General features: G+C 41.3%; 1 protein-coding gene across 1 annotated transcript in view; it reads right to left on the reverse strand.

Annotated features, from left to right (window-relative positions):
- PLPPR1 (phospholipid phosphatase related 1) overlaps positions 1-24,522 on the reverse strand; it is a 135,709-nt gene that overhangs the window by 54,285 nt on the left and 56,902 nt on the right. Inside the window, exon 2 of the mRNA XM_030003749.1 lies at positions 18,404-18,512. Within this exon, the coding sequence (XP_029859609.1) occupies positions 18,404-18,466 (63 nt within the window). The 5' untranslated portion in view covers positions 18,467-18,512. The remainder of the gene's footprint in view (positions 1-18,403; positions 18,513-24,522) is intronic.

The following is a 24,522-nucleotide window of genomic DNA, read 5'->3' on the forward strand; positions in this document are numbered from 1 at the left end:
ATGGCTGCCAAGGATGTCCCTGACGTTTGCATCCCTGACCTTCAGATCCTAGATAAATTCTACCTTGTTTGTAAGCATGTAGTCTAGTAGAGCATCTTACATCAGCAACTTGATCACCCATGTTAGGAAGTTCCCATCAATGCATTCCAGAAACCTCCTGGATTGCTTGGGCTCTGCTGTGTTGTCCTCCAGCAAATATCAAGGTGGCTGAAGTGCTGCACGAGGACCAGGTCTGTGAAAGTGAGTCTTCTTCCGGTTGTCTGAACCTCTCATCTACTGCTTCCTAATCAGATGGTCTATAGCAGACACCTACAACAATGTCACGTGTTTCAGTCTATCAGCTAATTCCGACTCACAAGCTCTCAGCTGGCTCATCACCCATCCCAAGGCAGAGCTCCATGTGTCCCAGCTGCTCCCTTATATAAAGGGCAACTCTCCTTTCTTGCTGTCCCAGCCTGTCCTTCCTGAAAAAGCCTGTCTATCCATGGCAACACTCCAGTCGTGTGAGCTATTCCACCCCATCACTGTGACACCCATAGTCCTGCAAATGCACGCAGATCTACAATTCCTCTGATTTCCTTCCCACAGTGTGTGCATTAGTGTACAGGAACTTCAGAGAGTGTGACCATGCATCAGTCCCTAGTCTTGAATGTTGTCAAAGCTACAACGTGCAACCCTGGTCTTGAGTGTTGCCCAAACTAAGCAACTGTGAAAGCTGGTCTCAAGCTGAAACATTGAATCCAACAATAAACTGCCACTTGCTGGTCAAAGAACACTTGCCAATAAGCTAGACAAGGAAAACCTGTTAATGGTATGACCTGCATGGCCTGCTGAGAAACCAGCTATAAATATGAGCTTGCTTTGTTAACTCTTTTTGCTGGGAACAGGCTGCTGATGGGTGGACTGGAGGGGCTCCCATTACCACCAACAGTCAGGGATGCCTCCTGCTGCTAGAAAAAACTACTTTTTTCTGCAGAATGGAGAGGATGTTGACTGAGATCAGAGGTTCAAGAATCAGTACTGGTATGTAACAGTTCTCACTTGCTGACTAAAGCTTATAATTAATCCTAAGTGAGAGTGTGTGTGTGTGTTTGTGTGTGGGATCTGATTCTCTCATAGGGGAATCCAAGAATCCAAAGTGAGAGTGTGTGTGTGTGTTTGTGTGTGGGATCTGATTCTCTCACAGGGGAATCCATGAATCCAAGTCACAAGCTATTAAATGTGGCATGACAGAGAAGCATGCAGTTGTGCTGATTTCCCAAAAATGACTTGAGAGCTTTCCCTGTCACTTCCTTAAATATGTGCTTATGTTTGGTGGGATCATACTTCACTGCTCTTTTGTTGATTAGTGTCCCTCCTCTTCACATCATGCTGAGCCCTTTGTTCAGTCCCGGTCCTTCACTGGTCCTTCCAATCTGCTGCTTTGCTTACTCATATTTGTTGGTCATTATCTCCCCACCCCTGCCCCATCACTGTTAGTTTAAGCTCTCCTCTCCAGGTTGGCCAGCCTGTTGGCAAAGATGCTTGTGCTCCATTTGATCCCCTTCCAAGCAGTCTTGATCCTCAAAGAGGGTTCCATGGTCACAGAAGCCAATCCCAGCTGCTGACATCAGCTGTGCAACCAACTGTTGACCCACAGGATCCATCTAGTCCTCTTCAGGCCTTCCTCCTCCTCACTGGCAGTATCAAGGAGACCACTGACTGGCCTCTCATGTCCTCGACCATTGCACCCAGAGCCATGTAGTCACTCTTGATATTTCCCAGGTAACTCCTGACAGTATCATTGGCGTCCAGGTGGAAGAGCAGCAGGGAGTAATCGTCTGAGGACTGAAACAGTCTTTCCACAACATCCCACCCCTGAGGCCCTAGCAAGCAGCAAAATTCTCCAGACAGCAGGTCAGGTTGGCAGACAGGGGCCTTCATTCCCCACAAGTAGGGAGTCTACCAACACCATCACTCACCATTTCCTCTTGCCACATGGTTCAGGTTCAGCTGGCTTAAGTGCTTCACTGGACAGAGCTCTCAGCCAGGGAGCTGCCACGGCACTGAAACTATTTCATAGTTGCAGATCTGCATGGGGAGCAAGGGACTTCACCCCCAGGGCCAGAAGTCACCAGCCTCCAGCCTTCACCATCATGGGAGTTTCCACTTTCCAACCTGATACACAGAGACTTTGCCTGTCCCCGTGCTGCATTTGAAGGTTCTGGCTTTGGAAGCTGTGGGGTCTCAGAGAGGAGCTGGTTGATCCCCTTCTTGTCATCTCTGATGCTGTGCGGCCTGCTGACTTGCTCCCACAGCTCATGTAGTTGGTGACACAGATTCTCAATTAGAAGAACCCTCCTGCTGGCCAAAAGGCCATTCCCATTGCCCCAGCCACAGCAAGAGGCCCCAGGTGCATCTGCAGCCTGAGACCTGCAAAGCTGCATCCTCCTTCTGCAGCTCCATGCGCCAGTCAAGGCCTCTGCTGTTACAGGGAAAATTGCTCCAGTGGCTGATGGGGACCAGATCCTGTGGTACATCATTATCATAACTGAGGACAGGGGTGCTGGTGTGAGCAGAGTTACTGGTTCCCTTCTATGCAAAATGCTGTACAAGCAGCTGGCTCCAAGGGCTGTGCTCTGGGCCAGGACTTACAGAGGCCTCTGCCTAGTACCTGCTGGAAAAGTGCTTGACTCTCCTTGATTAAGACTCAAGATTTACAAGCTCAGAGCCCCCTTCAATCTGGAGCAACAGGCAGAGCTTGCTAGAAGCTGCTGGAGCTTGCTAGCAGCTACAGGCTCGTCTAGCTGTCCTCACTGGCACCCTAACGTTCCTCTAAGGGTTCCCGGGACTCCACTGATCATCCCAGAAGAATTTCCCAGAAGATCAAGAAAGTCTCAAAGCAGAGCCCAGCAACTGCTGTGCAAACGGCTGTGTCTGGTATAGAGGCACAGGGAAACAGGGAAAGATTGCAGTCTTTTCAAGTGTTAGATGTAGGACACTAAGTGAAGCTATTGGGTCACATAAAAAAAATATAGATAGCATAGGTAACCTGTAAAACTCCCTGACATAGGAATTATGGGTGCTAGCAATTTACAAGGGCTCAAAAAGCAACTGTAAAAAGAACCTGGAAGAAAAGTCTATCACAAGCTATTAAATACAGCGACACTCCGTTTGACCAGGGGAAGTACCAACACCATGTCAGAGATAGTCACTATACAATAGTCCTAATTTATACCCTTTCCTAGCTATCTCCTGCTTACCACAGATGTTCAGAGCCCTGCTGCCAAGACAGGCTTTTGGTCTGGCTCACAACTGCCTTATATTCTATTGGTGAAAGATGTCATCCTCCTGGGTCCAAGGGTTGCTTGGGTTGGGGACAATGCAGCTCTTTTCCTCTTTTCTAAATCAGCTCAGTATCCTCTTAATAGCTGTGAAGCACTTTGATGTCTTTAGACAGTAAGCTCTCCAGTGGCACTACACAAACAAATCACAGAGTAATTAGCATTAACAGAGAAGTGCAGAGAAGGTTACAAGACAATGATCAGCACAGGCATGTGATCAGCCTTGCTGTCTGTTTGATTTTCACATAAGGACAGCAGACAAGTGAAAATACCATAGGGAAAGCACTGCAGGACCCATGTGTTGAAGGTCTTGCAGGTACCCCATCCCCTCAGCACACGTACAGAGGCACAGTGGCTCCCTGTTGTCCTGCCTTTGCTTTACAGTGCAGCACGTCTTTTTGCACTGCTGGTGCCTCACAGCTTCAGATAGATCTGCTTGCTGATGCCACTCTACATCCTAACTCAAATCCTATTGGAGCAGAGCATGCTGAAAAGCAAAATCTGCAAATTTAATTTCAAAACAAAAAAATATTTTACTGGGAGATACCTTTCAACTTTGAAGCTTCCAGGCTACACGGTTCTTCTGAAATGCTATGTCTTCCGGATCTTTCTCTGACTGAAGGGCCTACAAGACTCTTTGTTGGTATCTCTAAGCAGTTGATCTGCCTCAGACCATAAAATCTCTCAAAGCCACAGACCCTGCAAGCCTACCTGCCCAGTTTGCTTTTCCTAATAATGTCAAGAAACCAAGTCTCTAGACTTGCAGAGGGGTCCTCTCCTAGAAGCAGGAGCCATGCGACACAAACGCAAACTGCAGCTCCCTAACCTTCCTGTTAGTCTTCGACATCTTGGAGAAGTCTTAAAGGTGACAATGCCTTGGCAGGCACAGACTTGGATAAATTTATGTGTTTTGTATCAAGCTGTGCCACAGCAGTGAATCTTAGAAATCCAGGATCTTTAGTTGCCTCATAAGTGAGCTAGTGGGACAAAATGGTATCTACTACCAGAGTTTCAGTGAATACACCAAATTAAAAAGTACATTAAAAACTCAGTTCCAAATAATGTTTTCTGATGGAAACTTCCTGACGTGTTCTGTATTTAGGTATTTTGTGTTCCAATACCCTTGCGCTGCACTGCTGTGTCCAGTAAAAGTCACCAAGTCCCTTGGTACCAAGGCAGTCCAGAATTCATCATTCCAAAACCATCTGTAGAAGACAGAAAATCAGATCTAGTCTTACTCTAACAACACTGACATTATCACCTTCTTAGATGCTTGTTTTGTTGCCTATTTCTTCCAGGCATAAAGGCTTTCTCTAAGTTGACAACCTTGGAGGCAGCTGGAGCTCTGAATCTTTGTCATTAATAGAAAAGCATTCATTAAAATTCATAAAACTTGCCTGCGTGTTCAGACCAATGTTATTTAATAGAGTAGTGCAGGTTTGCAGTCATTAGACATTGATGAATGCAGTAGTTGCTGCCAAAATAAACTATCTTTTGATATCAAGATTGCAGGACTCCTAGACCAACTGTAAGAATCAAATAGAGACAATGTTTTAAATTAAGTAGAAAACTATCAAAGACATTTTACTTCACCTAAATGGACACAGTCTTATTACTATGTATAATGCATTATAAAATCCATTTTATTTGCCTCCAACATTTTCCCAACTGAACAGGAGGCTTTTAAAAAAACAATCACCTTATCGCTTTGAATCTCATCTGCTGCTTGCAAGTCTCATGTTGTGTCTGAGCCAATCCTTTTGTACAACTCTTCATCACTGGTAGGCAGTCATATTAAAAAATTAATAATGACCTCATTTTGACCTCATAATGACTTCATATTTCAGAATCTGTAATTGTCTTGCTACACAATTGTGAATGCAGGGTAGGGAAGAAGGGAAAACTTGGGGTTTGAAAACTTTCACAAAATCCTTAGCTTCTGGTGCTCATTTTTGTCCCTTTCACTTAAAGATACCATTCTTTTCAACATTAGACCTGTCAAAACCGTAGAAATACTCACCTGCTATTTGTTATGGCAAATCAACTCACTGACTATTGGTAATCAACACACATTTTCATAATGGGCATGCAAATACCTTGGTGAAATTATTGCAAGAAAAGGGGCTGGGCAGACAAAATTGGTCTTAAGGTTCCAGCTGCACATAGCTCTAAAATTCAGGAGTTTCTTTTACATGATTCATTCCTTTACTGCTTTCCATTACCCATCTTCTTTTTTTGTTGCATCCTACCTTCTCTTTTCACTGCCATTGGGCCTAGATTTTTTCTCCTTCACATCAGGTTACATCACTTCATCAGAAAGAATATTAGGACAAGTGTTCTTCCTATGAGGATACTCAAAAACTAAACAGGTCACCTAGTAAGGTAACAGGAAAACTCAACTGGACAAGGCCCAGAGGAACTTAATGCAGCTGCCACTGTTCTGTGCCATGCTGTACCTAGAGACCTTCAGAGATCCCTTCCCACCTAAATTATTCTGTAAGTCTATGACCTTTCTTTTAACTCAAAGAAGTATAGACTTAAGTCTCTTACTCACTTGGATGACCCTGGCTGCCTTTCTTGTTCAAATCACATCTGCCCCAAGTTTTTTCAAAGTCCCAAACTGTTTTACTCCTTTCATTCTACAGAATGACATTTTCAATAAGAATGAAAAGCCTGAAACTCATCATGGTAAACCAATGCTGGTATGAAACCAACAGTGTATAAAGCATTCTGTTCCCACAATTTCATTAGTTAGAGAGTTTCAGTATGTTTCCTACCACCATAACAGAGCTGCACTGATTTTTGTTTTGGCTGGTTTAAATAAGATCATAAAGATCCCTGATGACTACTGATTTAACCAGCTCCAAGTCAAAGATTAGCACAACTATAAAACTAATAAAAGTGTAATCTGCTATCCAATCTATTTGAAAGGTTAATTGACTCCATTATAACTGGCATCTCATATTAGTCAGGCAATGAAACTAGATTACATTTATGAAGTACATTTACACATATTTTGCTATAATTTTATCAAAAATGCAGTGTTGATTAACAACTACAATAAATCAAATGGAAATTCGATCAATAGTTCCACTACAAAAAACAAAGTATCACAAGCTATTTTGAGAGATTTAAAGGCCAAACCTCATTCACTCCATGAAGCATGCAAAACTCAGTCTTGAAAAATCAAATAGACTGTTATACATGGTTTAAACTAAATAAAAGCAGTATTAATTCAATAATGTTGTACATCTGCACAAAATAATCACACACTAAATTTCTGTGTTTTCATAACGTATATAACAACTATTGATTTATTATTATTATTATAGCTCCTTCCAGGTATGCAAAGTCTACACTCCAGAAATAAGCCATTAAGTCATGATGAACAATAGACTATTGATTTTTAGGATAGACATGCAGAATTTAATAGCTGGGAGAAGGAAACACAGGGATAATTCAGCAATTACATGACCAACTGTAGCTATCCTTTAAATTATAGAATTCACTCTACTGAAGTCGTAACAAAACTGACAGTAACTCCAGTAATAATTGCATCATTATTTCCAAACTGCTTTAATCTTATTGCAGCATATTTTTGGTAGACTACATCAATAATTACTGTAGAATCATAAGAAATTAATAATGCTGTAGAATTATAAGAAGTTAATAAATGATTCAAACTTATTTTAAACTCGTAAAAGCCTATCCCTCACGTGTCCTATTACATGGGTTCTCCCATTCATCTGCTTATATGATCAGGTCGTAAAGTAAGTGACATGAGAAAGAAGTGTATAGCAAGATTTTGGAGAATGTTTAAAACTTCTGGGCAAAACAGCCTGGCTTTTTGCACCGACCCTCTGCAAACATGCAGACTCTCTGCTGCAAGGCCGCTAGAGACCACAGCTAGCCACAGGTATGTCTAGTCTGATGCAGATCTTAATCCCAGTGGGTGCTGTAAACACATCACCCAAAAGTAAGAGTTACAGACCATTATGAACGGCCATTTGGTTTCTTGAACTGTGTACAACTCCTTAAAAATCGACTATGTGCTTAGTAAAATATTGATTAATCATTCATCTAACAACCATTTCTAAAAATCTATCTGCAATAGAAATCTTGACCATTAAATCACTCTGTTCCAAGACGAAGATGCATCTTTATTCCTGACTCTTTAACTTAAAACTTGTGTGTTCCTGGAATAGCTAACACAATTTATCATTGTATATTTATACAGATATACTAAATCTTACAAAGCCCAAACTTCTGAATCAGAAGTATGATTTTAGGCATGGCATCAAGCTGAAAGATAATCCATGAAGACTCATAACTCTGAAACTGAGGGTCAATCTCTTAATCATTGTTGTAAGCAATCTTCATCTTGAGTAATGAATTAATGTGTGTTAAGACTTGAGTGCCCATTTAGCATCATGTGCACAAGATATAACAACTTTCAAAACATTGATTCCCAGCAATAGCACTCTCTCACATATTTCCTGCAAACACATCTGCATATGATTAATTTTCATACAGTCTCTTCAACAGTCCCACTGAGTTCACAGCTGTGAACAAATATATGACAGATACAACATTATCTGTGTAAGAGAGTATATGATCTGACTTTAGGAATGTGATCTGAGAACTACTTGTACTATATCCAACACCTCACAGAAATTCCTGGTGAAATACACCACTGAAGTGCAGTATGACTATAAGGAAATATCAGAGAAAAAATTTTTACTGCTAAAATGCTGGGATGAGGCGATGGACTCAGGGGAAGTTGCAGGGCTCCTTCAGACTGCCCCAGAAATCACGAAATAAATCATGAAACCTGAGGTGCATGAGCCAAGTGAGTTAGAAATATGGAAACATACAGTATAATTTCTCCAGAAAGCTGTATTTTATTTTATTTGTTGCCACGTTCTGCTGTATTCATAATAGCTTGAAAGAGACGGCTTTTAACTCCCGAAACAAAGATTGAGAGAAGCAGCCTGAGGGAAGCACGTACAATGGCGAGAGAAAAAAGTCGGTAAAGATGCGGGGGGGACGGGGGGGGGGACGGGACACGACACGATGGACGGGGGACGGGCAGAGGCTCACTGAATAACGCAGGCCTGGTGCTCAATGAACTGATAAGGCTGACACTTGACCCATGTGGGAGGAATAGCAAAGGATGGGGCTGGGGGAGGAAGCCCTGTGGAGACAGGATGGTTCTGCCCTGGTGCAAGTTGTGAAGCTTGTTAACCCTCTGTTTTCGGGACCATCATGTCCGAGGAGTCACCTTTGCCTCATTATCCGCGAAATGCATATTAAAGTTGACACCCCTGCATATGCTAATGAAGATTACAGAGAACTTGCTAAACATACGTGACTACAGCATTCCCCTCTCAACCCAATCACACTACACTTCACCTGGGGAAAGGGGGGAGAACCTGAGACGAAACTGCCACTGTAGCAGGAGAGCTGGTCGTACTGATGCAGCGACCATAACGGGGGAAGATAGGTGCCGCTAAGATAAGGAGAAAAAAAAAGAAGGGAAGAAAGAAGAAGGAAAGTGTGTGGAATTCCACAGAAGAGCGATGTTACGAATCCCCCCCGTTGGCTGGACCAACGCTGGAACCAGGACTGGTGATCTCTCTCTCTCTCTCTCTCCCCTCTTAAGAGTTGTTAAGTAACGCAAGGCGTACCTTACCACTTGCCGTAATTTGTCATATACCTAACCAATTATCAGAAAACCTAGTTTAAGACATATATTAATCACTGTGCGAATCTAATAAATGTTTGTATACGGACCTTGACAGTTGTCTCACATTAGTCCATGCTGCTGGGGATTTGTGAATCTGAGTCGCTCACCCTCTTCTGCGTGGGTCCTGACATAGCTTTATTTATTTTGTGTTACTCAGGTGCTGGTAACTGGATTATCCATTTGTGCTTTGGAGGGAGAGGATAACCACAATTTAAAAACTATTTGCTTCCCACACAAAGGCACCAAAATGTTCTGTCAACAGCTTGGGGAAATTCCAGGTTGGTGCAATACCTTAGGTTTGTAGAGGAAGGACAAGACTTGGCAGACTGATTCCTAAAGCTGGTCTTTAAACTCTGTTGGAATTTCTAGAGCGCAGAAAAAGACAATATTCTTTCAAAGCTAAATTGCTTGTACGAATCTGTTTGCTGTAAGACTGATCTTTATGACTTCACCCTTCTAACATTGCTAAAACAAACCCCTCCTTTTCAATGTCTGGGTTGGCTGGTCAGGAGCCATAAATCAAGTTCTTTGCAAGCCTGATAAAATTGGACATGATGCTTAAAGAGACCTATTTCATTTTTGAAAATTCTCCTAATGTCAAAACCATTGTCAAAAAGTTTGAATGGGTTTGATATTGCAAAATAGCTTTAAGCATCTTACTTTGGTCTGACGTTTCTCAGATCTTTCCTACCGATGAGTTCTGGGAAGGCTTGATTGTTGTATTTAGGGTTACTTAGTATGGATTTGTGAGTCCCTATTAATTCCTTTTCACCCTTTTTAAAACTTTATGTAACTTATGCAAATTAAGTATCATGCTAAATAAACCGAGGGATATTCCTACAGACCAAGGAAAAAATGTATGTTCTCAGATGTTGACCAGAGGAAATGGTGCAACTGTGTCACAGAGGAATCAATAATATGATAATGCACTGCACCTGCAATGGTCTCCAAATTTTCATGTATCTGAGCAAATAAACAGCTCAACATTGTGTGCTTGGAAGAGAAAACATGAAAACCCTTCAGGTCTTTGAAGTATGCAAATAAACAAAAAAAAAGTAACACATCAACTGCTCTACCACAATCTGCAAGAAAAATAAAAATCTAAGTATACTTCTGAAAAGAAAGGAGAGAAAAATTCAGCAGTAGTTTTCACTGATTATATCACTCTGTTCCCACAGGAGATAGCTGCCCATGTTACATATTGCGTCATGTATTTTCACACTGCCATCTTTTTTAAGCCTAATTAAAGTTACCCTGTTGTTGCTGGAAATACCTTCCATCTTAGAAGGCTTCAAACATGGCTTGTAGAGTTCTGCACATATAATACAGAAAACTTGCATGAATGGTGCCTGGTTTTATAACCAGTTTTCTTAAAATCTCTACACAATCAATTCTCATTACTAGTTTTTCTGCTAAAGCTATGGGGTTTTTTAACTCACAAATTGGCAAAATGCATTTCTACATAAAGCAAATTCAATCTCCGTAACTGCTGTGTAATTAAAAAACCCCACAATTCCTTCTCTTAGGAACCTGGTTATATAGACCAACATATTATAAATTGCAGTAAATCTCAAAAGTGTTTGCTAGTTTCAGGGCACAGTGAAACAGAAAAAGCAGTATGTTCACAACATTTTTCTCTACTACCAAATGCATTTTTGTATTATTCATAAAGACAAAGAATTTTTGGTATTTTTAATCTCTTCCTTGAAAATTGCACCAAATTCATTGGTGCTGTTATTCGGGCTGTCAAAGGGATTATTTGTGATGGGAAATTTTCAGGATAAAGAGGGAGGATACAAAATAGGCTTCATGTGTCTGCAAGCAACAATATGTAATCGACAGGGAACCAAATCGTTCCCCGACATTGTGTAATTCGTGTTAAAAATTAAAAGAAGACAATAAGGCTTACATACCAGTCGGGAAGGGGGAAGGGACATATAGTGATTGAACAAACGCTTTATGTAAAAGAGCAAGGCTTACTTAAATATTGCATAAAGGTCACGGGAAAAGGGCAACGGCTATAATTTACCAGATAAGGAGGTTAACTCTGTCACCACTACACTTCTATATATCACAAGACATTCCCCCTTGAGAAGATCGACCGAATCTGCCCAGCAACAAACCTACACGAGTGAAGAAAGAGGAAGCGGGACAAGGCGGAGACTCACAAGAAAGGGGTACATGAACTGTATAAAAGGAATGTAACTATAACAGGAAGTCGCGAGCCGCAGGTGGAGCGCTGACTCCCCGGCCGCCCAGCGCTGCTTGCTTGCTATTCTCAATAAATATATGAATTCTATATCGAATTGGCTCTGTCCTTTAATAACAAATACAATCCTTCTTTCATTTATATTTTTAAAGAAAAATGCAGTAAAGCAGCTAATCCCTGTTGGACAGTCCCTTAACGTTAATTTTAAGATGTCCTCAGGAAGCTAAAGAGAATCAAATAATAATCTGCTTTTTTCCACAGTGCCCATTTTGGTCACAAATTTTCTGTGCTCTTCGCCTAATTTTGAAGCACCTAGAAGGACTATCGTTTCAAAAAATTAAGTTTCAGTTTATAGTAAGGTAATACAAAAACTGCCTAGCAATTCAGCAAAACTAATCCAACGTTCAGGAGACACCTATTCACTGAGATTAAGCCAATTTCACAACATGGAGTTATCCAGTCATCTGGAACAAAGGGGGTAAGTGGTGGAGAGACAAAGAAAGCAAACAATAGGAATGACTGGCAAATGGGGAACATAAAGAGACATTTAGAAAGAGCAACAAGAGAAACGGATGCATATGCTGAGTGAATAAAATAAGAAACAATGAATCCCAAGAAACAGAAGTGACTGAAGCATGGGGATTATGCAGAAACATCACCCTGCTACAAGACGAGCTCCTCCGAATTTGCACAGCATCTGTCACCACCAATTCACACAGTCGGTCTAACTAGAGGATCTAATGACAGGCAGTTTACACAACACCAGCACATGACATGTCCCTCAGGGCATTCTGTCCTCACAGCATCCCAGTGGAGCAGCATAGCACTACTGCTTGCACGGCACAGACAGAGAAACAAGGCACAGAGCTTTAAATAGCTATGTGCAAGACACCTACAGCAAGGGAAAGGATTGAGCTGGCACACACAAACCGCTGGAAAATCCTTTTCTGCCTCAGCAGGAAACAAAATCAAAAAGCCCCACATGGTGTATACTGGATACTGCTACGGAACAAAGCTACTGAACTTTTCAACTATCCGGAAGACAGTTCAACTTGGGATGACTTTTAGTTAATGTTTATATTAAAATCTGCCTGGAATTTTTTGGCATTTTCTAGGAGAACCGGACATTACCCTGCCAAAATTAAAACCTCTATTTTGAATATCCAAAACTGTGATCCTATGACCCTATGTCCTTTACGCAATTTTAATCACATCATTAAAGCTCTAATGCAATCAGCAAGTTTTTCTTAGGAGAGATGTGACTATTCTTTAAAGAAACACAAAAAGAAAGTCACTCCCAATACATTGAATGCCTCTTACAAATGTTGCTTTGAGAACCACAGCACACAGAAAAAGACATTTCACACTCCCCAAACACTGGGCACCAGCCAGTACACCCAAATGTGCAAAATCTGTTGAGTTTTCAGAACACCTAGACAAAAAATTAGAATTAAAAAAGTGCCATGTATGTCATGACTGTTCTAAATTCACTTATTTTTCATAGGTCCCTAAAGCCTGCTGTAATGCTGATGACAAACAGGAGTTCAAGAGGCACTTGTCTCACTTACAAAAATGATTTCAGTATTGCAGAAATTTTCCTGGTAAAGAGTAGTTCAGCTGTTCGCTTGACTACGTGAAATACTGGCAGGAAAATGCAGGCAGGCGGACAAAGAAGAATGCTTTACTTCTGTGCTTCTGTAAGTTGAAACTTTTTTTAAAATTATGTTTGAACTGGTATTTGAAGATGATTCAATCTAAATTACAGTCTAAAATAGCAAAAAGTAATGGAAAATTTACCCCACTGATTGTAGAAACAGAGATCCTGTGAGGCTGTAGCACACCTACACTGCAAATCAAAGTTTGCATCAGAACAGACATAAGACTAGAGCTTTGTGTTTTGCATCATTTTTCATTTTATTCATGGCGGGGGGGAAGAGATTTTTCTTACAAAATCTTCAGTTCTTTGCAATGCACTATATATCGAGTTGTCAAGAAGAAACAGTTTCCACTCTGCCTGCAAAAGCTTTCCTGAGGGCAGAATAATGGATTTAGCGTGAAAAAGTAGGATCTTTAGATTACAGAATTTGAAAGATGTCCAATGTTCTAAGTTTTAATGGTGTTGCTTATTTGAGTCTGCCCCTACTACCTTGTCAATGTCAGGATTACAATAATCCACAATAAAGCACAATGTGGCACATACATCAGTCATATTAAAGTCACTTGGTATTCAGTAACTCTTTGATCAGTTTAAGACAACTTAATTAAATCTGGTGCCAGAAAACTGCAGTGTTTTCCTGTGCAAAGACACACCTCAGATGTGCCTGACTCCTTTAGAAGTATCTGTACTTGAAAATAAATCCTTAGGCAACTCACACCCTGAAACAACTCAAGCCCTCAAACCAGGACCTGCAGCGTGAGGAGGAGGAGGAAAAAGGAAGTAGAAAGCGCTGCATCAGCAGAAATTCCAGAATAAATTTCTCTTTTTATTTTCTAGAGAGCCATTATAGTCCTAACTGCTGTTGACTCAGAAGAGACGAGAGGGTTTTCTTTGCAGGAAAAAGAGGAAGTGTTGCTTGCTTGTTGCTTCTTTAAAAACCACCATTCGAACAGACACAATGGCTCAAAGGTTGTTCGCATGCCTTCCCCCTGAAGTCACAGATAGTTGTGGGGATGCTGTTTACTCATAGTATGCAACTATGCTTTGAGCATCTATTAGAAAATGCAATTATCACATAGCATTACACTTCCTGTCACTAATGATAAATGTCAAATACGCTGCAAAAGCAAGTATAATCACTTTGACCCACCAAATTCAAAACCACACTGTTCTCGTCTCTTCTACACCACCCTAGCATAAGTTTCATCCTAGAAAGCTAACACTCAGAATGGGATGAAGAAAGACAGAAAGACCACAGCATGTGGACAGCACTGCTAGATCAAGACGTCAGGGTAGCTCACCAGTCTCCTAGGAAGAGAACTGGGATTCACCAGGCGTTGCACTTCACCCACTTCTACACCTGACGTTGCCTAGATCTGAGGGAGCTTAGTTGTTCTGACAACTGCCTGCAGAAAATTGGGCCACTGTGTACAAAACACACCTTTGCCAGTTGTGATTTTACTTTTCCTCACCTTCAACCAGTACACATGTGGATGTTACATGGAAGGATGTAACATAGCACTCCTTGGATCAAACCTTGCAGAGTGGGGTTGCAAAATAATGAGACAGCTGTGCTGAAGCATCATTAAAGATGTTTCTGACAGCACTCTGTCATGCATGTCCCAGCAGGTGAAGGAGAGAGGAGATGCTCCACAAACTGTTTTGGCAACACATGCCACCATAAGTCAAAAGTACAAGAAAAAGGAAGAATATGTGATAAATTTTTTTCCTGTCATCCCAGATGCTGCTTCTCCCACTTTCTCTCATGCTTGCCTACAATCCGTAAGACCACTTTAGTGACCAGTCCTGTCCATCAAAAAATCCCCAAACAGGCTGCTGTGCACTATTTGCATTTGCTGGGAAAAATCCAGGGCATAGCAACAACTAGGAGCTCTACAGCCTTTGCTGCATGTTGTGGGTCAATCACTGTCTCCAAACAGCTCTGGAAGCTACTGGAGTAGGGCATCCTGCTCTTTGCACTTCTATTTAACAATTGTCAGCAGCTAACAGCATCAGTCCTCCTGGACCAGGTTCTCAACAGTCCATACACTGCTCAAAGCAGCGGCACATGTCAGCTGAATGAGGAATAAAATTGGTCTCATCTTGTTGCAACCTCTTACATGTAAACCAAGGCCAGGCAACAGCCTCCTAAAGGCTCCTTTCACTGATGCTGGCTGCAAGCGATGCTGCAAAGGGAGGCAGGGAAAGGAGAATGTTAGTCTCCTGTACATCCTAATTAATTGCTTCTGTGTTTAACAAAATGTAATATACCAAATCTTCATAGACATTTGGTGACAAATGCCAGACTGTAATGATACCTCTTATAATACAATAAAGAACCATCTAGAAGGCTGCCTGCATTATTTGGGAGAGGGACTCAGATTTGATAAGTGGCTAAAAATTAGTTTAATGATTCCCTATTTAGCCTTTAAATCTACTCATAATGTGACATTGTGTTTCTAATTAGGGACTGAAAATGTTGATTTAACATTTCTGTCATTACAGATTAGACACCATGTGCTATCTCTGTATTATTAAAAAGTTCATATTTTGAACATAAAAAGGAATTTGTAGACTCAGGCACAGGTTTTAAGTTTTTATAATAAGCCATTCATCTTCAGGTCAGGTTTCATAATAACTAACTGCTACAAGTTAGTTCAGTGGAAGGAAAATGAAATGGAAAAAAATGGTAATGCCAATAACTGCTGAAATTATAACTGTCACATTTGCACAGACTGAAGCATAATGGTATTTAAAATGTCCAAACTGTTTGTGACACCTTGTTTCCACCACTGCCATCACTTCTTTGAATGCACACTGCATACTGGGCAGTGAGCAAATATCTACTGGAAGGGCATCTGACATGAAAGTCAAGGCTCAGCATTTTTTTCTTAAGAGCAAATATCTCAAAACTTTTAATCACAGGACCACATTCCATGGACGACAGTGGGGGAGGCAGCACATTCTGGGGAACAGGCCTATGATAATATTTACTGACCACCTCTTTTCCTACTCATGATCATCTAACATGTCTGCTGCTAGATTGTTTTTGCATAGCAAAATCTTATCAGGAAAGCATGCAACAGTTTTAGCTGTCCTGCATGCACCTTTACCAACTGCAGCAAGGTGTCTCACAGCTAATCAATTCTCATGGTTGCTTCAAAGCTACAAAAATAGGGCCCACCCTAACCCAGGCAATCCAGCACAGGGCTTGGTGTCTGGGGTCGTTAATCTAAAAAGCACTTCCCTTAGTCTCAGAAGCATGGCAGTAGGAAAAGAAAAACACCTTCAGTGTGCCTCAAGATTTACAGGGACTTTTTAGACCGAATGGCTACTATCAATCATCTCTGCATTCCCAGCAGGAAATTAGATTTCCTGTTGTTTAATGCTACAATGCCTGACATAAGTCTATGAATTTGCAGTTCCACTAGTGCCACATTAAAAATCTACAGTGGGGACAAAGAGGGGAAGAAATACATGTTTTCATCAAGTGTAGCAGAGAGAACATCTTTTCAGACACTACCTCTCTGCTTTTGACTGATTTTTAATTTAAAATTGTGTTTTAATCAGCAAGGCAAGTATATGAAAGGACAAGGAAAGTACACTTACAGGGCAAAAAACTCTTTTCTCTTCCTCCGTTAAAAAGATTTATTCTTATATTCATGTCAGTCTTGTCTGCAGGAAGGACAATTTATATCTCTGTCATAAGCTGTGAACCAGGCTCATCATTCATACATTTAGAGGACTAAAAGTCTTCACAGCTGCTTGTTTAAGCAATAAATTTGAGACATCTCATTCCTGACGGTGTTTATTGGGTTTCTTCTCAGCTTATTGCTGTTTTTCCCCATTTTTAACCTTTCTTTGTCTAGCTGATGGAATAAAGCAGTGACCCATTGTCTCAGTAAGAACAGCCCCTCAGTTTCCCCAGGGAGCAGAGATTCCCCAGAAAGCTGGACATTATGTCGGTGACAAATCCCTGTGAAGCACTGCAAGGCTCAGCCACCTTCTCACACTGGTGTCTGCCATAGCTGCAGCTGGGAAGCCCCTATGCCAAGCTTTACTAGTGGTTTTATTATGCTTTACCTCTGTCCTCATCTTCCAACCAGTCAGATTCCTCCTGCAAGGAAGGCCCATTCAAGTCAAAAGGACAACTTCCACTTACATTAGATTAAGCACCCAGTGATCAACTGACTGTGTTTTGAGAGCTAAGCTGGTAGGACAGAAAGCAGAGAGTGCATATAAAGGAACTGTATCTCCTGGCTAGAGAAGATGCTTTGAAGAGGGGACTCCAGGTGAATAAGGGTTAGAGAGGTCCTGGATACCACTGCATGCTTTTCCCATGTCCCTGGGGAAAGGTCAGTGCTCGGGAGCTCTGGAAAGCAACCATTCACAGTGCCCATTACACATGCTGCTGCAGCACATTGAAACCTTTCCAAGATTTCAGTGAAAATGGCCTAAGTCTTACGCAACACCCAGAATTACAATTACTCTTTTGACTGTTCTTAGTGCTTCTCTTGTGGAAGTGCACAAGTTGCCTCATAATTTGGGCCAAAGAGTGAGTACTGTATCCAACCTACATCAGACAGGTGGCTCTGAAGATGGTCAGTCACAGGCAGTTATCTCCTTTTCACCATCTGAATTTGATGGAAGCTTTCATCCTCCTTGGAAACCTGGAGTTGCCCCCCTTGCCTGGAAAACCATCCCAGCCTTATAAGCACCAGCAGAACATTCATTGATTTGGATAATGATTTTGGTCAGTCTAGCAGTATTAGGGTAAGTAAAAGAAGCACCACAAAAAAAGCAATTTGTACAGAGTAAAATAATAAGCCAATTTAAAAAACAAAAAACCAAAATAAACTACCCTGAACAAAGATATGGAGCCATACTCCACTGTGGGAACAACCACTCCTATAACTTCATTGCTAGTCAACTCACAGCCCTTGTGCTAGCCAAGCTTCTTCATACCTAAAGGATATGCAGGCCTCATCTAAATTTTATGTTCCACCTGAACTGAAACCAGAGCTGAGTGTTGCTTCTTAAGTCTATGAACCATTAGACTGTGAGAGCAGACATTTCCTTAAACAAGGTCTAGTCCTTGTGCAACAGCAAGATGGATACAAGTCTGAGGAAAAATGGGAAGATGAGCAATGACCTGCTGCTGACCTACACCTGCAACTACTGCCCATAATCTACCAAATACCACAGGACTAGCTGGCAAATCTGGTAGAGGCAAGTCTTGAAAACACAGCATCTACTTGTTCTTGCATGCTTGTACCTAAGATCTAGCTAACTCATGCAGGGCTGTTTTCAGGGGGTTTTGATGGCACTGAGTATGAAGATGGATATTCATGTTACCAAGGAAGAAAGCATTCTTCTTTACAAACAAAGTGGCCAACAAATGACTTACTTAATTCCTGCGGGGCAGAGCTGCCTCCTGTGTAGGCTTGACAACTGAACACTGCACTCACCTCAACAAAGATGAAGCAGGGGATGATGGAATAACTTCTCTGGGTATTGTTTCCTAAAGCCATTTCTCATCACACTTCTCGGGCAGGCACTGTTCAAAACTTTATTATCCTGAAGAAGAAAAGACAAAGGTATTTCAGTATGTTTCACTTTTTTGCAAACTCCATATTTAACACAATGAGGTTCATACCATGGAGCACTGATATATTGGACCAGAGATACAGACTAAAAAGAACATCAAGTCTAACTTGTGGTCGTACAAAATAACCTGAGAAGGCAGCACAAAAGCAAGAGGCAGACACAGGTTACAAGATACATCATCTACACAGCAAAGAGTGGTAAGGAATACAACTGTTTTCCTTAATTACAATGCACTCCAAAGCAAAGGTTTCTTCCCCAGCATTGTAAAATCACATTTTCAGCCCACTGTCCTGCTTACAGCGTGTTTTACATCAAGAGTCTTTTGGTAATTGACGTGTGAACTTGTACTTTGAAAGACACACTTACAGTACATTAATTGTACATATGATCAAAATGTTTATCTGCATGAAGTGTGACCTGCTCAAGACGATAGCATGTCTTATGCACAAAAAAGCCCCTAATAAGCAAATACAACAAATATGCAATGAAGGACTGGGCCCTTGTTGCAGAGCCTTTGTAGCCTGCTATAAATGTGTACATTAACCCACAAAATCCTACCTACTTATTACTTCAGGCTACTGGCTATTCCAATTAACATAACCTTATAATGCTCTGTGCTAAGACACTTAATCTCTTCACAGCCCAAAAAGTAGGAAAGGAGAGAACAGAAGACTAACACGAATTTTTACTGAGAGTGCGTGTGCTTTTTGCATGCATGAGGTAAGACATCAAGAAGCTAAGTCTGGCTTAAATTATTTTAGAGAGAGGAATAAGCTAGCAGGGAAGGGGGGCTAGAAAAGCAGCATGTAGCTCAGAACTGCCAGGTGCATTCTTGTACAGAGCATAAGACACAGAAGAGAATGGAAATCCTCTGCTATCAAGTTTAACGTCAGCACATCAAGCAAGAGCACAAATTTAGGTGGGCCCAACCTCACTTCCAACATTCACACAGAAACCCTGCCCTGATCATAAGCATCTCCACAGGCCCGGGCCAGGGTGGAGGAAGGAGGTGAAAGCTGGTGTATTTTCCAGAGGATGCTTTGCACATCATCTTCCTCCAGCTCTTTGACCTCACTGGTATCTGGGTGGCAGTTCAGGCCTTGGCATATGGAGCCTGTGAGGTTCACAAAGGGGTCAGTGCTTTCTCACCAGCTTTCAGCAGGGTGGAAGAAATACTATTATCAAAGCACTGAGTTCAGCAGAGGTTACGAAGCCTGACTGAAGCACTGGATCAGCTGCCAGTGCTTGCCACCTGGACCATGATGCAGGCTCTTGTCTTCCCACTGATGAACTACTTAATTTATTTGTTATCTCAGCTATTCACCATTTGACCCAGAGCTGTAAAATACACAATGTATATGATGGTTTTGGTAATATGGTTCTAGGCACAGCACAGCTATGGTGACACCAGTGAAGCCACATCCTGTGTCAGAATGGCTTCTGAACTATTAACCATTGAAAAATGCAGTTCCAGGTCAAACAAAATACTCAGCAAATGTTACCTGTGACACGCTTCAGACATTCCCATCCTATGCTGTATCCCAGTTCTGAAATACAAATATTCTGGATTTTCAAAATGCCTGGTTTTCCAAACATACTTCAACTTTACTTAGGGGATAAAATGGGTTTTATCTCAGACGTTAGTGTAACTGTTTAAAATAAAGATGAGGTAATCCAACCCCGTTTGGGCTGTGGAAAAAATTTCCAATCATTCATTTTTTAACAACACTTTTCACACTGCCAGCTGTTGTTCCATGTGCCTCTCTCTTTAACTTGGCAAACACATGGTGCCTGGTAGAATAGTAGGTTAAAGAGAGCAGCTTACAGAGCATTATTCCACAAAACTCTTTTTGTATCCTGGAGATACACTGTCAGCACCTTTTTTGCAAATCCTGTTTTTCAAATGGCTTAGTGCAAAGATGTTAATACCTCAGCACCTTCATGAATGCTTTGCCAGATCAAGCTTAGAAATAACCAAAGTTTTCCACAACGCTGTCCTGTAACTTCAAGTTCCGCCTTTAGTTCCAACTGCTGTGACTGCTCTGTGTTCCTAACCAAAGCAGAGGGCTGCAAGGCAACCCAAGAATTTAAGAAACAGTCTCAACAGATGACTGAAAGCGGCTCCACAGACTAGCAAAGAAGCTGAGGGTTCTTAGTAGTCATATAAAATTGCCTAATTTAATGCGAGGGGAGTCCTGATGTCATAAATACGTATTACTGTGTCTGTTCTTTTAAGCTTATTGTGCACCACCAGTTTAAAAAACTGCATTGCCCATAGGAAAGCATTTTGCATGTCAGCTTCTCGTCTATGTGATGACACATTTATGTCAGATGTAAGTAGTAAGAGACCAAATAGTTGCTTTATCAGGCCAGCTAATTCCCAGATTGTGGGAAAACTCTCAGCTAGCCTGCTTGTCATAGCAGGTCTTTTCACCAGCTCACTCGACAGAAGAGGAAAGGGGAAGAAAAGTGTCATCTTGGTGGGAGCACCTTTTGTCTCTCTCCAGCTGGTAATGAGTCCTCTAGGGATGCAGACAGCAAAACACAGATTACAGCAATCCCTAGATGCTTCAGTCAGCAGAGCAGTCAGAGATAACCTATTTTTGCTCTCAAAGAATCAGGAAATCATAGTAAGATGTAAAACAAGTGTTTAATGACAGTCCTGTTTTATAATCCATGAAGATCTCTGCATGGAAAAAATTTTCATAGTGCAAAGCCTCTAACCAAAGCAACAGGAAATAATAGCTATAATATCAGCATCTGGTATTGCCTTCTCCAATTTTTATTTTTATCAATTTGACTCAATTGTTAAGGAATTCATGTTAGCAAAACTAGAAGAGGCTTTTTAAATCCCATTTGCTGTGACCTTGTAGGGCCTGGTATGTGAGCACTGCATGAGAGTAGAATTGGTCAAACCTATTCTAACAAATTAGGGACCACTGTAGAGGGAATATAAATATTCTGGAGCTCTGGTATTATCTTTAAACAATATATATAATTGTATAATACAACATTTTTGAATTAATTAGCATTAGCTAGTTCTCATGTTGCTCAATTTACCTCACGCGCATTTTCAGAAATCCCCTGATCTACAGCATAGGAGGTTATTGTCTGACATCTCCTGGGAGAACAAGCGGAGACATAGAATATACATAAGTGAATTGAAAATTAACTGAAAAGGACAGCAAAGAAAGAAGAATTCAAGCTGAAGAGACTTTCTTGCCGCAGGGATCCATCCAGGGGAAAAGAGAAGAATGAGAGTCAAAGAGTGAAGGAAGAAGAATGTTCTAAAAAAAGGTATTTTCTTACAGGTTACTAACCAGCAGAGGAATTTCTAAAGGGCCCATTCAGGTACGTTATAAAGCCTTTTATGTGAGCACGTGGCAAACAGCAAAAAGGACATATCTAGGACAAACTAGCATTTGCTGAGCCTTTATCATACAAGCTCCTGCAGCAGACACAGTACAGCTAATCGTTGTTCTGTGTAACCTGTGCTCAAACCCATTAACTACTGGTCCATTCCTTAGGAGACAGTGGTTACCCTTATGTTTTTTAAGCTATGTCCTGCACAGCTGAGAAGAGAAGATGAACATTATGGCTTTTTATATTGCTACAGTGGGTATCTGGGCACCTGTGGAAAACACTAAAATCAACAATCCTGAAAAGCTAACAGGCACCCTTTATCATTGTTTTCAACCTGTGTTTCGTTTAATCAATACCAATGCATGTTTCTTTTGCCATTAGCTCAGAGACTGCCAGCCTGAAATGCAGTAACTGCTGTGCAGGCTAAGACAGCAGCATAGCCACTGGCACATGTGGGACATCACTTCACTGCAGAATCCCAGATCTGCTCAGACCAGAGGTGAGGAGGGCAATCACTGATCATTTGGTACCAGGATGTGATGCAAGCACAAAAAAATGCATTGGATTTCCTGTCCCTCTTCATCTAGACAGCTTCATGATCTTTTCAGCAGCAGCTAACATTCTGCTTTAAAATCAAATGTCAATGTTATACGAGGAGGAACACAACTCTGCTGCTTCTGTAACAACATAAGATACTTAAATGCAAGTATCTCCCCATTTGTAAATTAGTTTAACCTTGCATTAACAATTTGCAACCCTCTGTTGGCAATTGGCTTCAAATTGTAAAGATCTTTATTCCCATTAAAATAAGAATTCTGTTTACAAGTAAAAAAAAAATCACTAGAACTTCTGCACCAGTCCATGAAGGATCAGTTTGCCCAACTGAAACACTAAATTGTATATGTCAAACCTCCATTCAATTAAGAAAACAAATTCAAACTAATGCCACTGCCGAAGATGATTATCCAAGCTTTTGCAGAGAACTGTATCATTATAACCATTATTTATTACACTAGCTCTTACAGATCTCATTCTAAAGCGGAGTCCTCTATTTCCTGTGGGGGAAGGAGAGCCAGAAAGAGTTGAAGCAATTTGCCAGACATCACACAATGACTCAATGTCTAGGCTGAAGAAAGACATATTATTCTCAGGCTCCTGTCAAGTGCTCCATCCACTTGACTATACAATCTCTACACTTCAAATGCACTTGCTAATTCCTGCAGAAGAACTATGCGGTTCCCACTGCACAGTTAAGTAATGCAGGTTTCCCTTAGCTTTCCGCTGAAACCAAACTGAGTTTTCCTACTGAAACCACGACAGAATGCACATCACAACTCTGCACAAGCACTGATCAAACATAAACCAAGACGTGACAGCCTCGCATCCTCTCTATGCAACTTCACCCCTGGCATGTCCAAAGGCACCTTATTATCACAGTGCAACGCTGGCATGAACATGCATGTAATTTTGAACAGGTTGCAACAGGGTTAAAATGTCTTTCCCAAAGCTCTTTTCTACATAAACCTAACCAATGCATACAAAAGGGCCTAAGGAATCAAAGGTAAGATTTTCCTGCAAAAGGCAGTCATGGCTATTTAATGTTTTCCTGGCTAAAGCACAGACATTTTTAGTGTTTTCAAAGTAATCAGCAACACTGAGTGGTGGCATGAACCATTCCAAAAGCCAAATTATGTGAGGAAAAGTACAAATGACATTGTAGCATGAAGACCTGCTTGTGATTTGATTGATCTGCCTTGCATTCAAACATAACACAGACTGTTTGCTTGGTGTTATTGCATAGAAGTAGTAAAACTGAGAAAATAGCACCACATCTGCAACAATTAGAAGGTACCAGACAACTGGCACTCAGTTTGCTGTCTCAGTGAGCCAGAACAGACTGGTTTTGACCTACAAATGAGAAAGTTATCCTTTGGATCAGGCTGCCCTTGATCTATGGAAAAGTGCATACACACAATAGAGCTTAGGCAAGAGGGAAGACACTCACTTAGCTCTGGCTTCCCACCTTCAAAGAACCCTTTATCCCACCCACCATGAACTGAGAGGCAAAGAGCCACCAACACCACAGCCACCAGAACAGTCACATGTTGTCACACTGATGATGTTGTATGCCCAAACCCTGACTAACATGTTTGAGTCATACTTGATTTTTACTTGTTGTCATGGTTTAACCCCAGCCCGCAACTAAGCACCATGCAGCCGCTCGCTCCCTCTCCCCCCACCCAGTGGGATAGGGGAATCGGAAAAAAAAATATTAAAATTTGTGGGTTGAGATAAGAACAGTTTAATAGAACAGAAAAGAAGAAACTAATAATGATAATAATAATAAAATGACAATAATAATAAAAGGGTTGGAATATACAAAACAAGTGATGCACAATGCAATTGCTCGCCACTCGCTGACTGATGCCCAGTCAATTCCCAAGCAGTGATCTGCCCAGGCCAACTCCCCCTGGTTTATATACTGGGCATGATGTCCCATGGTATGGAATAGCCCTTTGGCCAGTTTGGGTCAGCTGTCCTGGCTATGTCCCCTCCCAACTTCTTGTGCCTCTCCAGCCTTCTCGCTGGCTGGACATGAGAAGCTGAAAAGTCCTTG

This window comes from Aquila chrysaetos, chromosome Z, assembly GCF_900496995.4.
Source record: "Aquila chrysaetos chrysaetos chromosome Z, bAquChr1.4, whole genome shotgun sequence".
Classification (NCBI taxonomy): Eukaryota; Metazoa; Chordata; class Aves; order Accipitriformes; family Accipitridae; genus Aquila; species Aquila chrysaetos.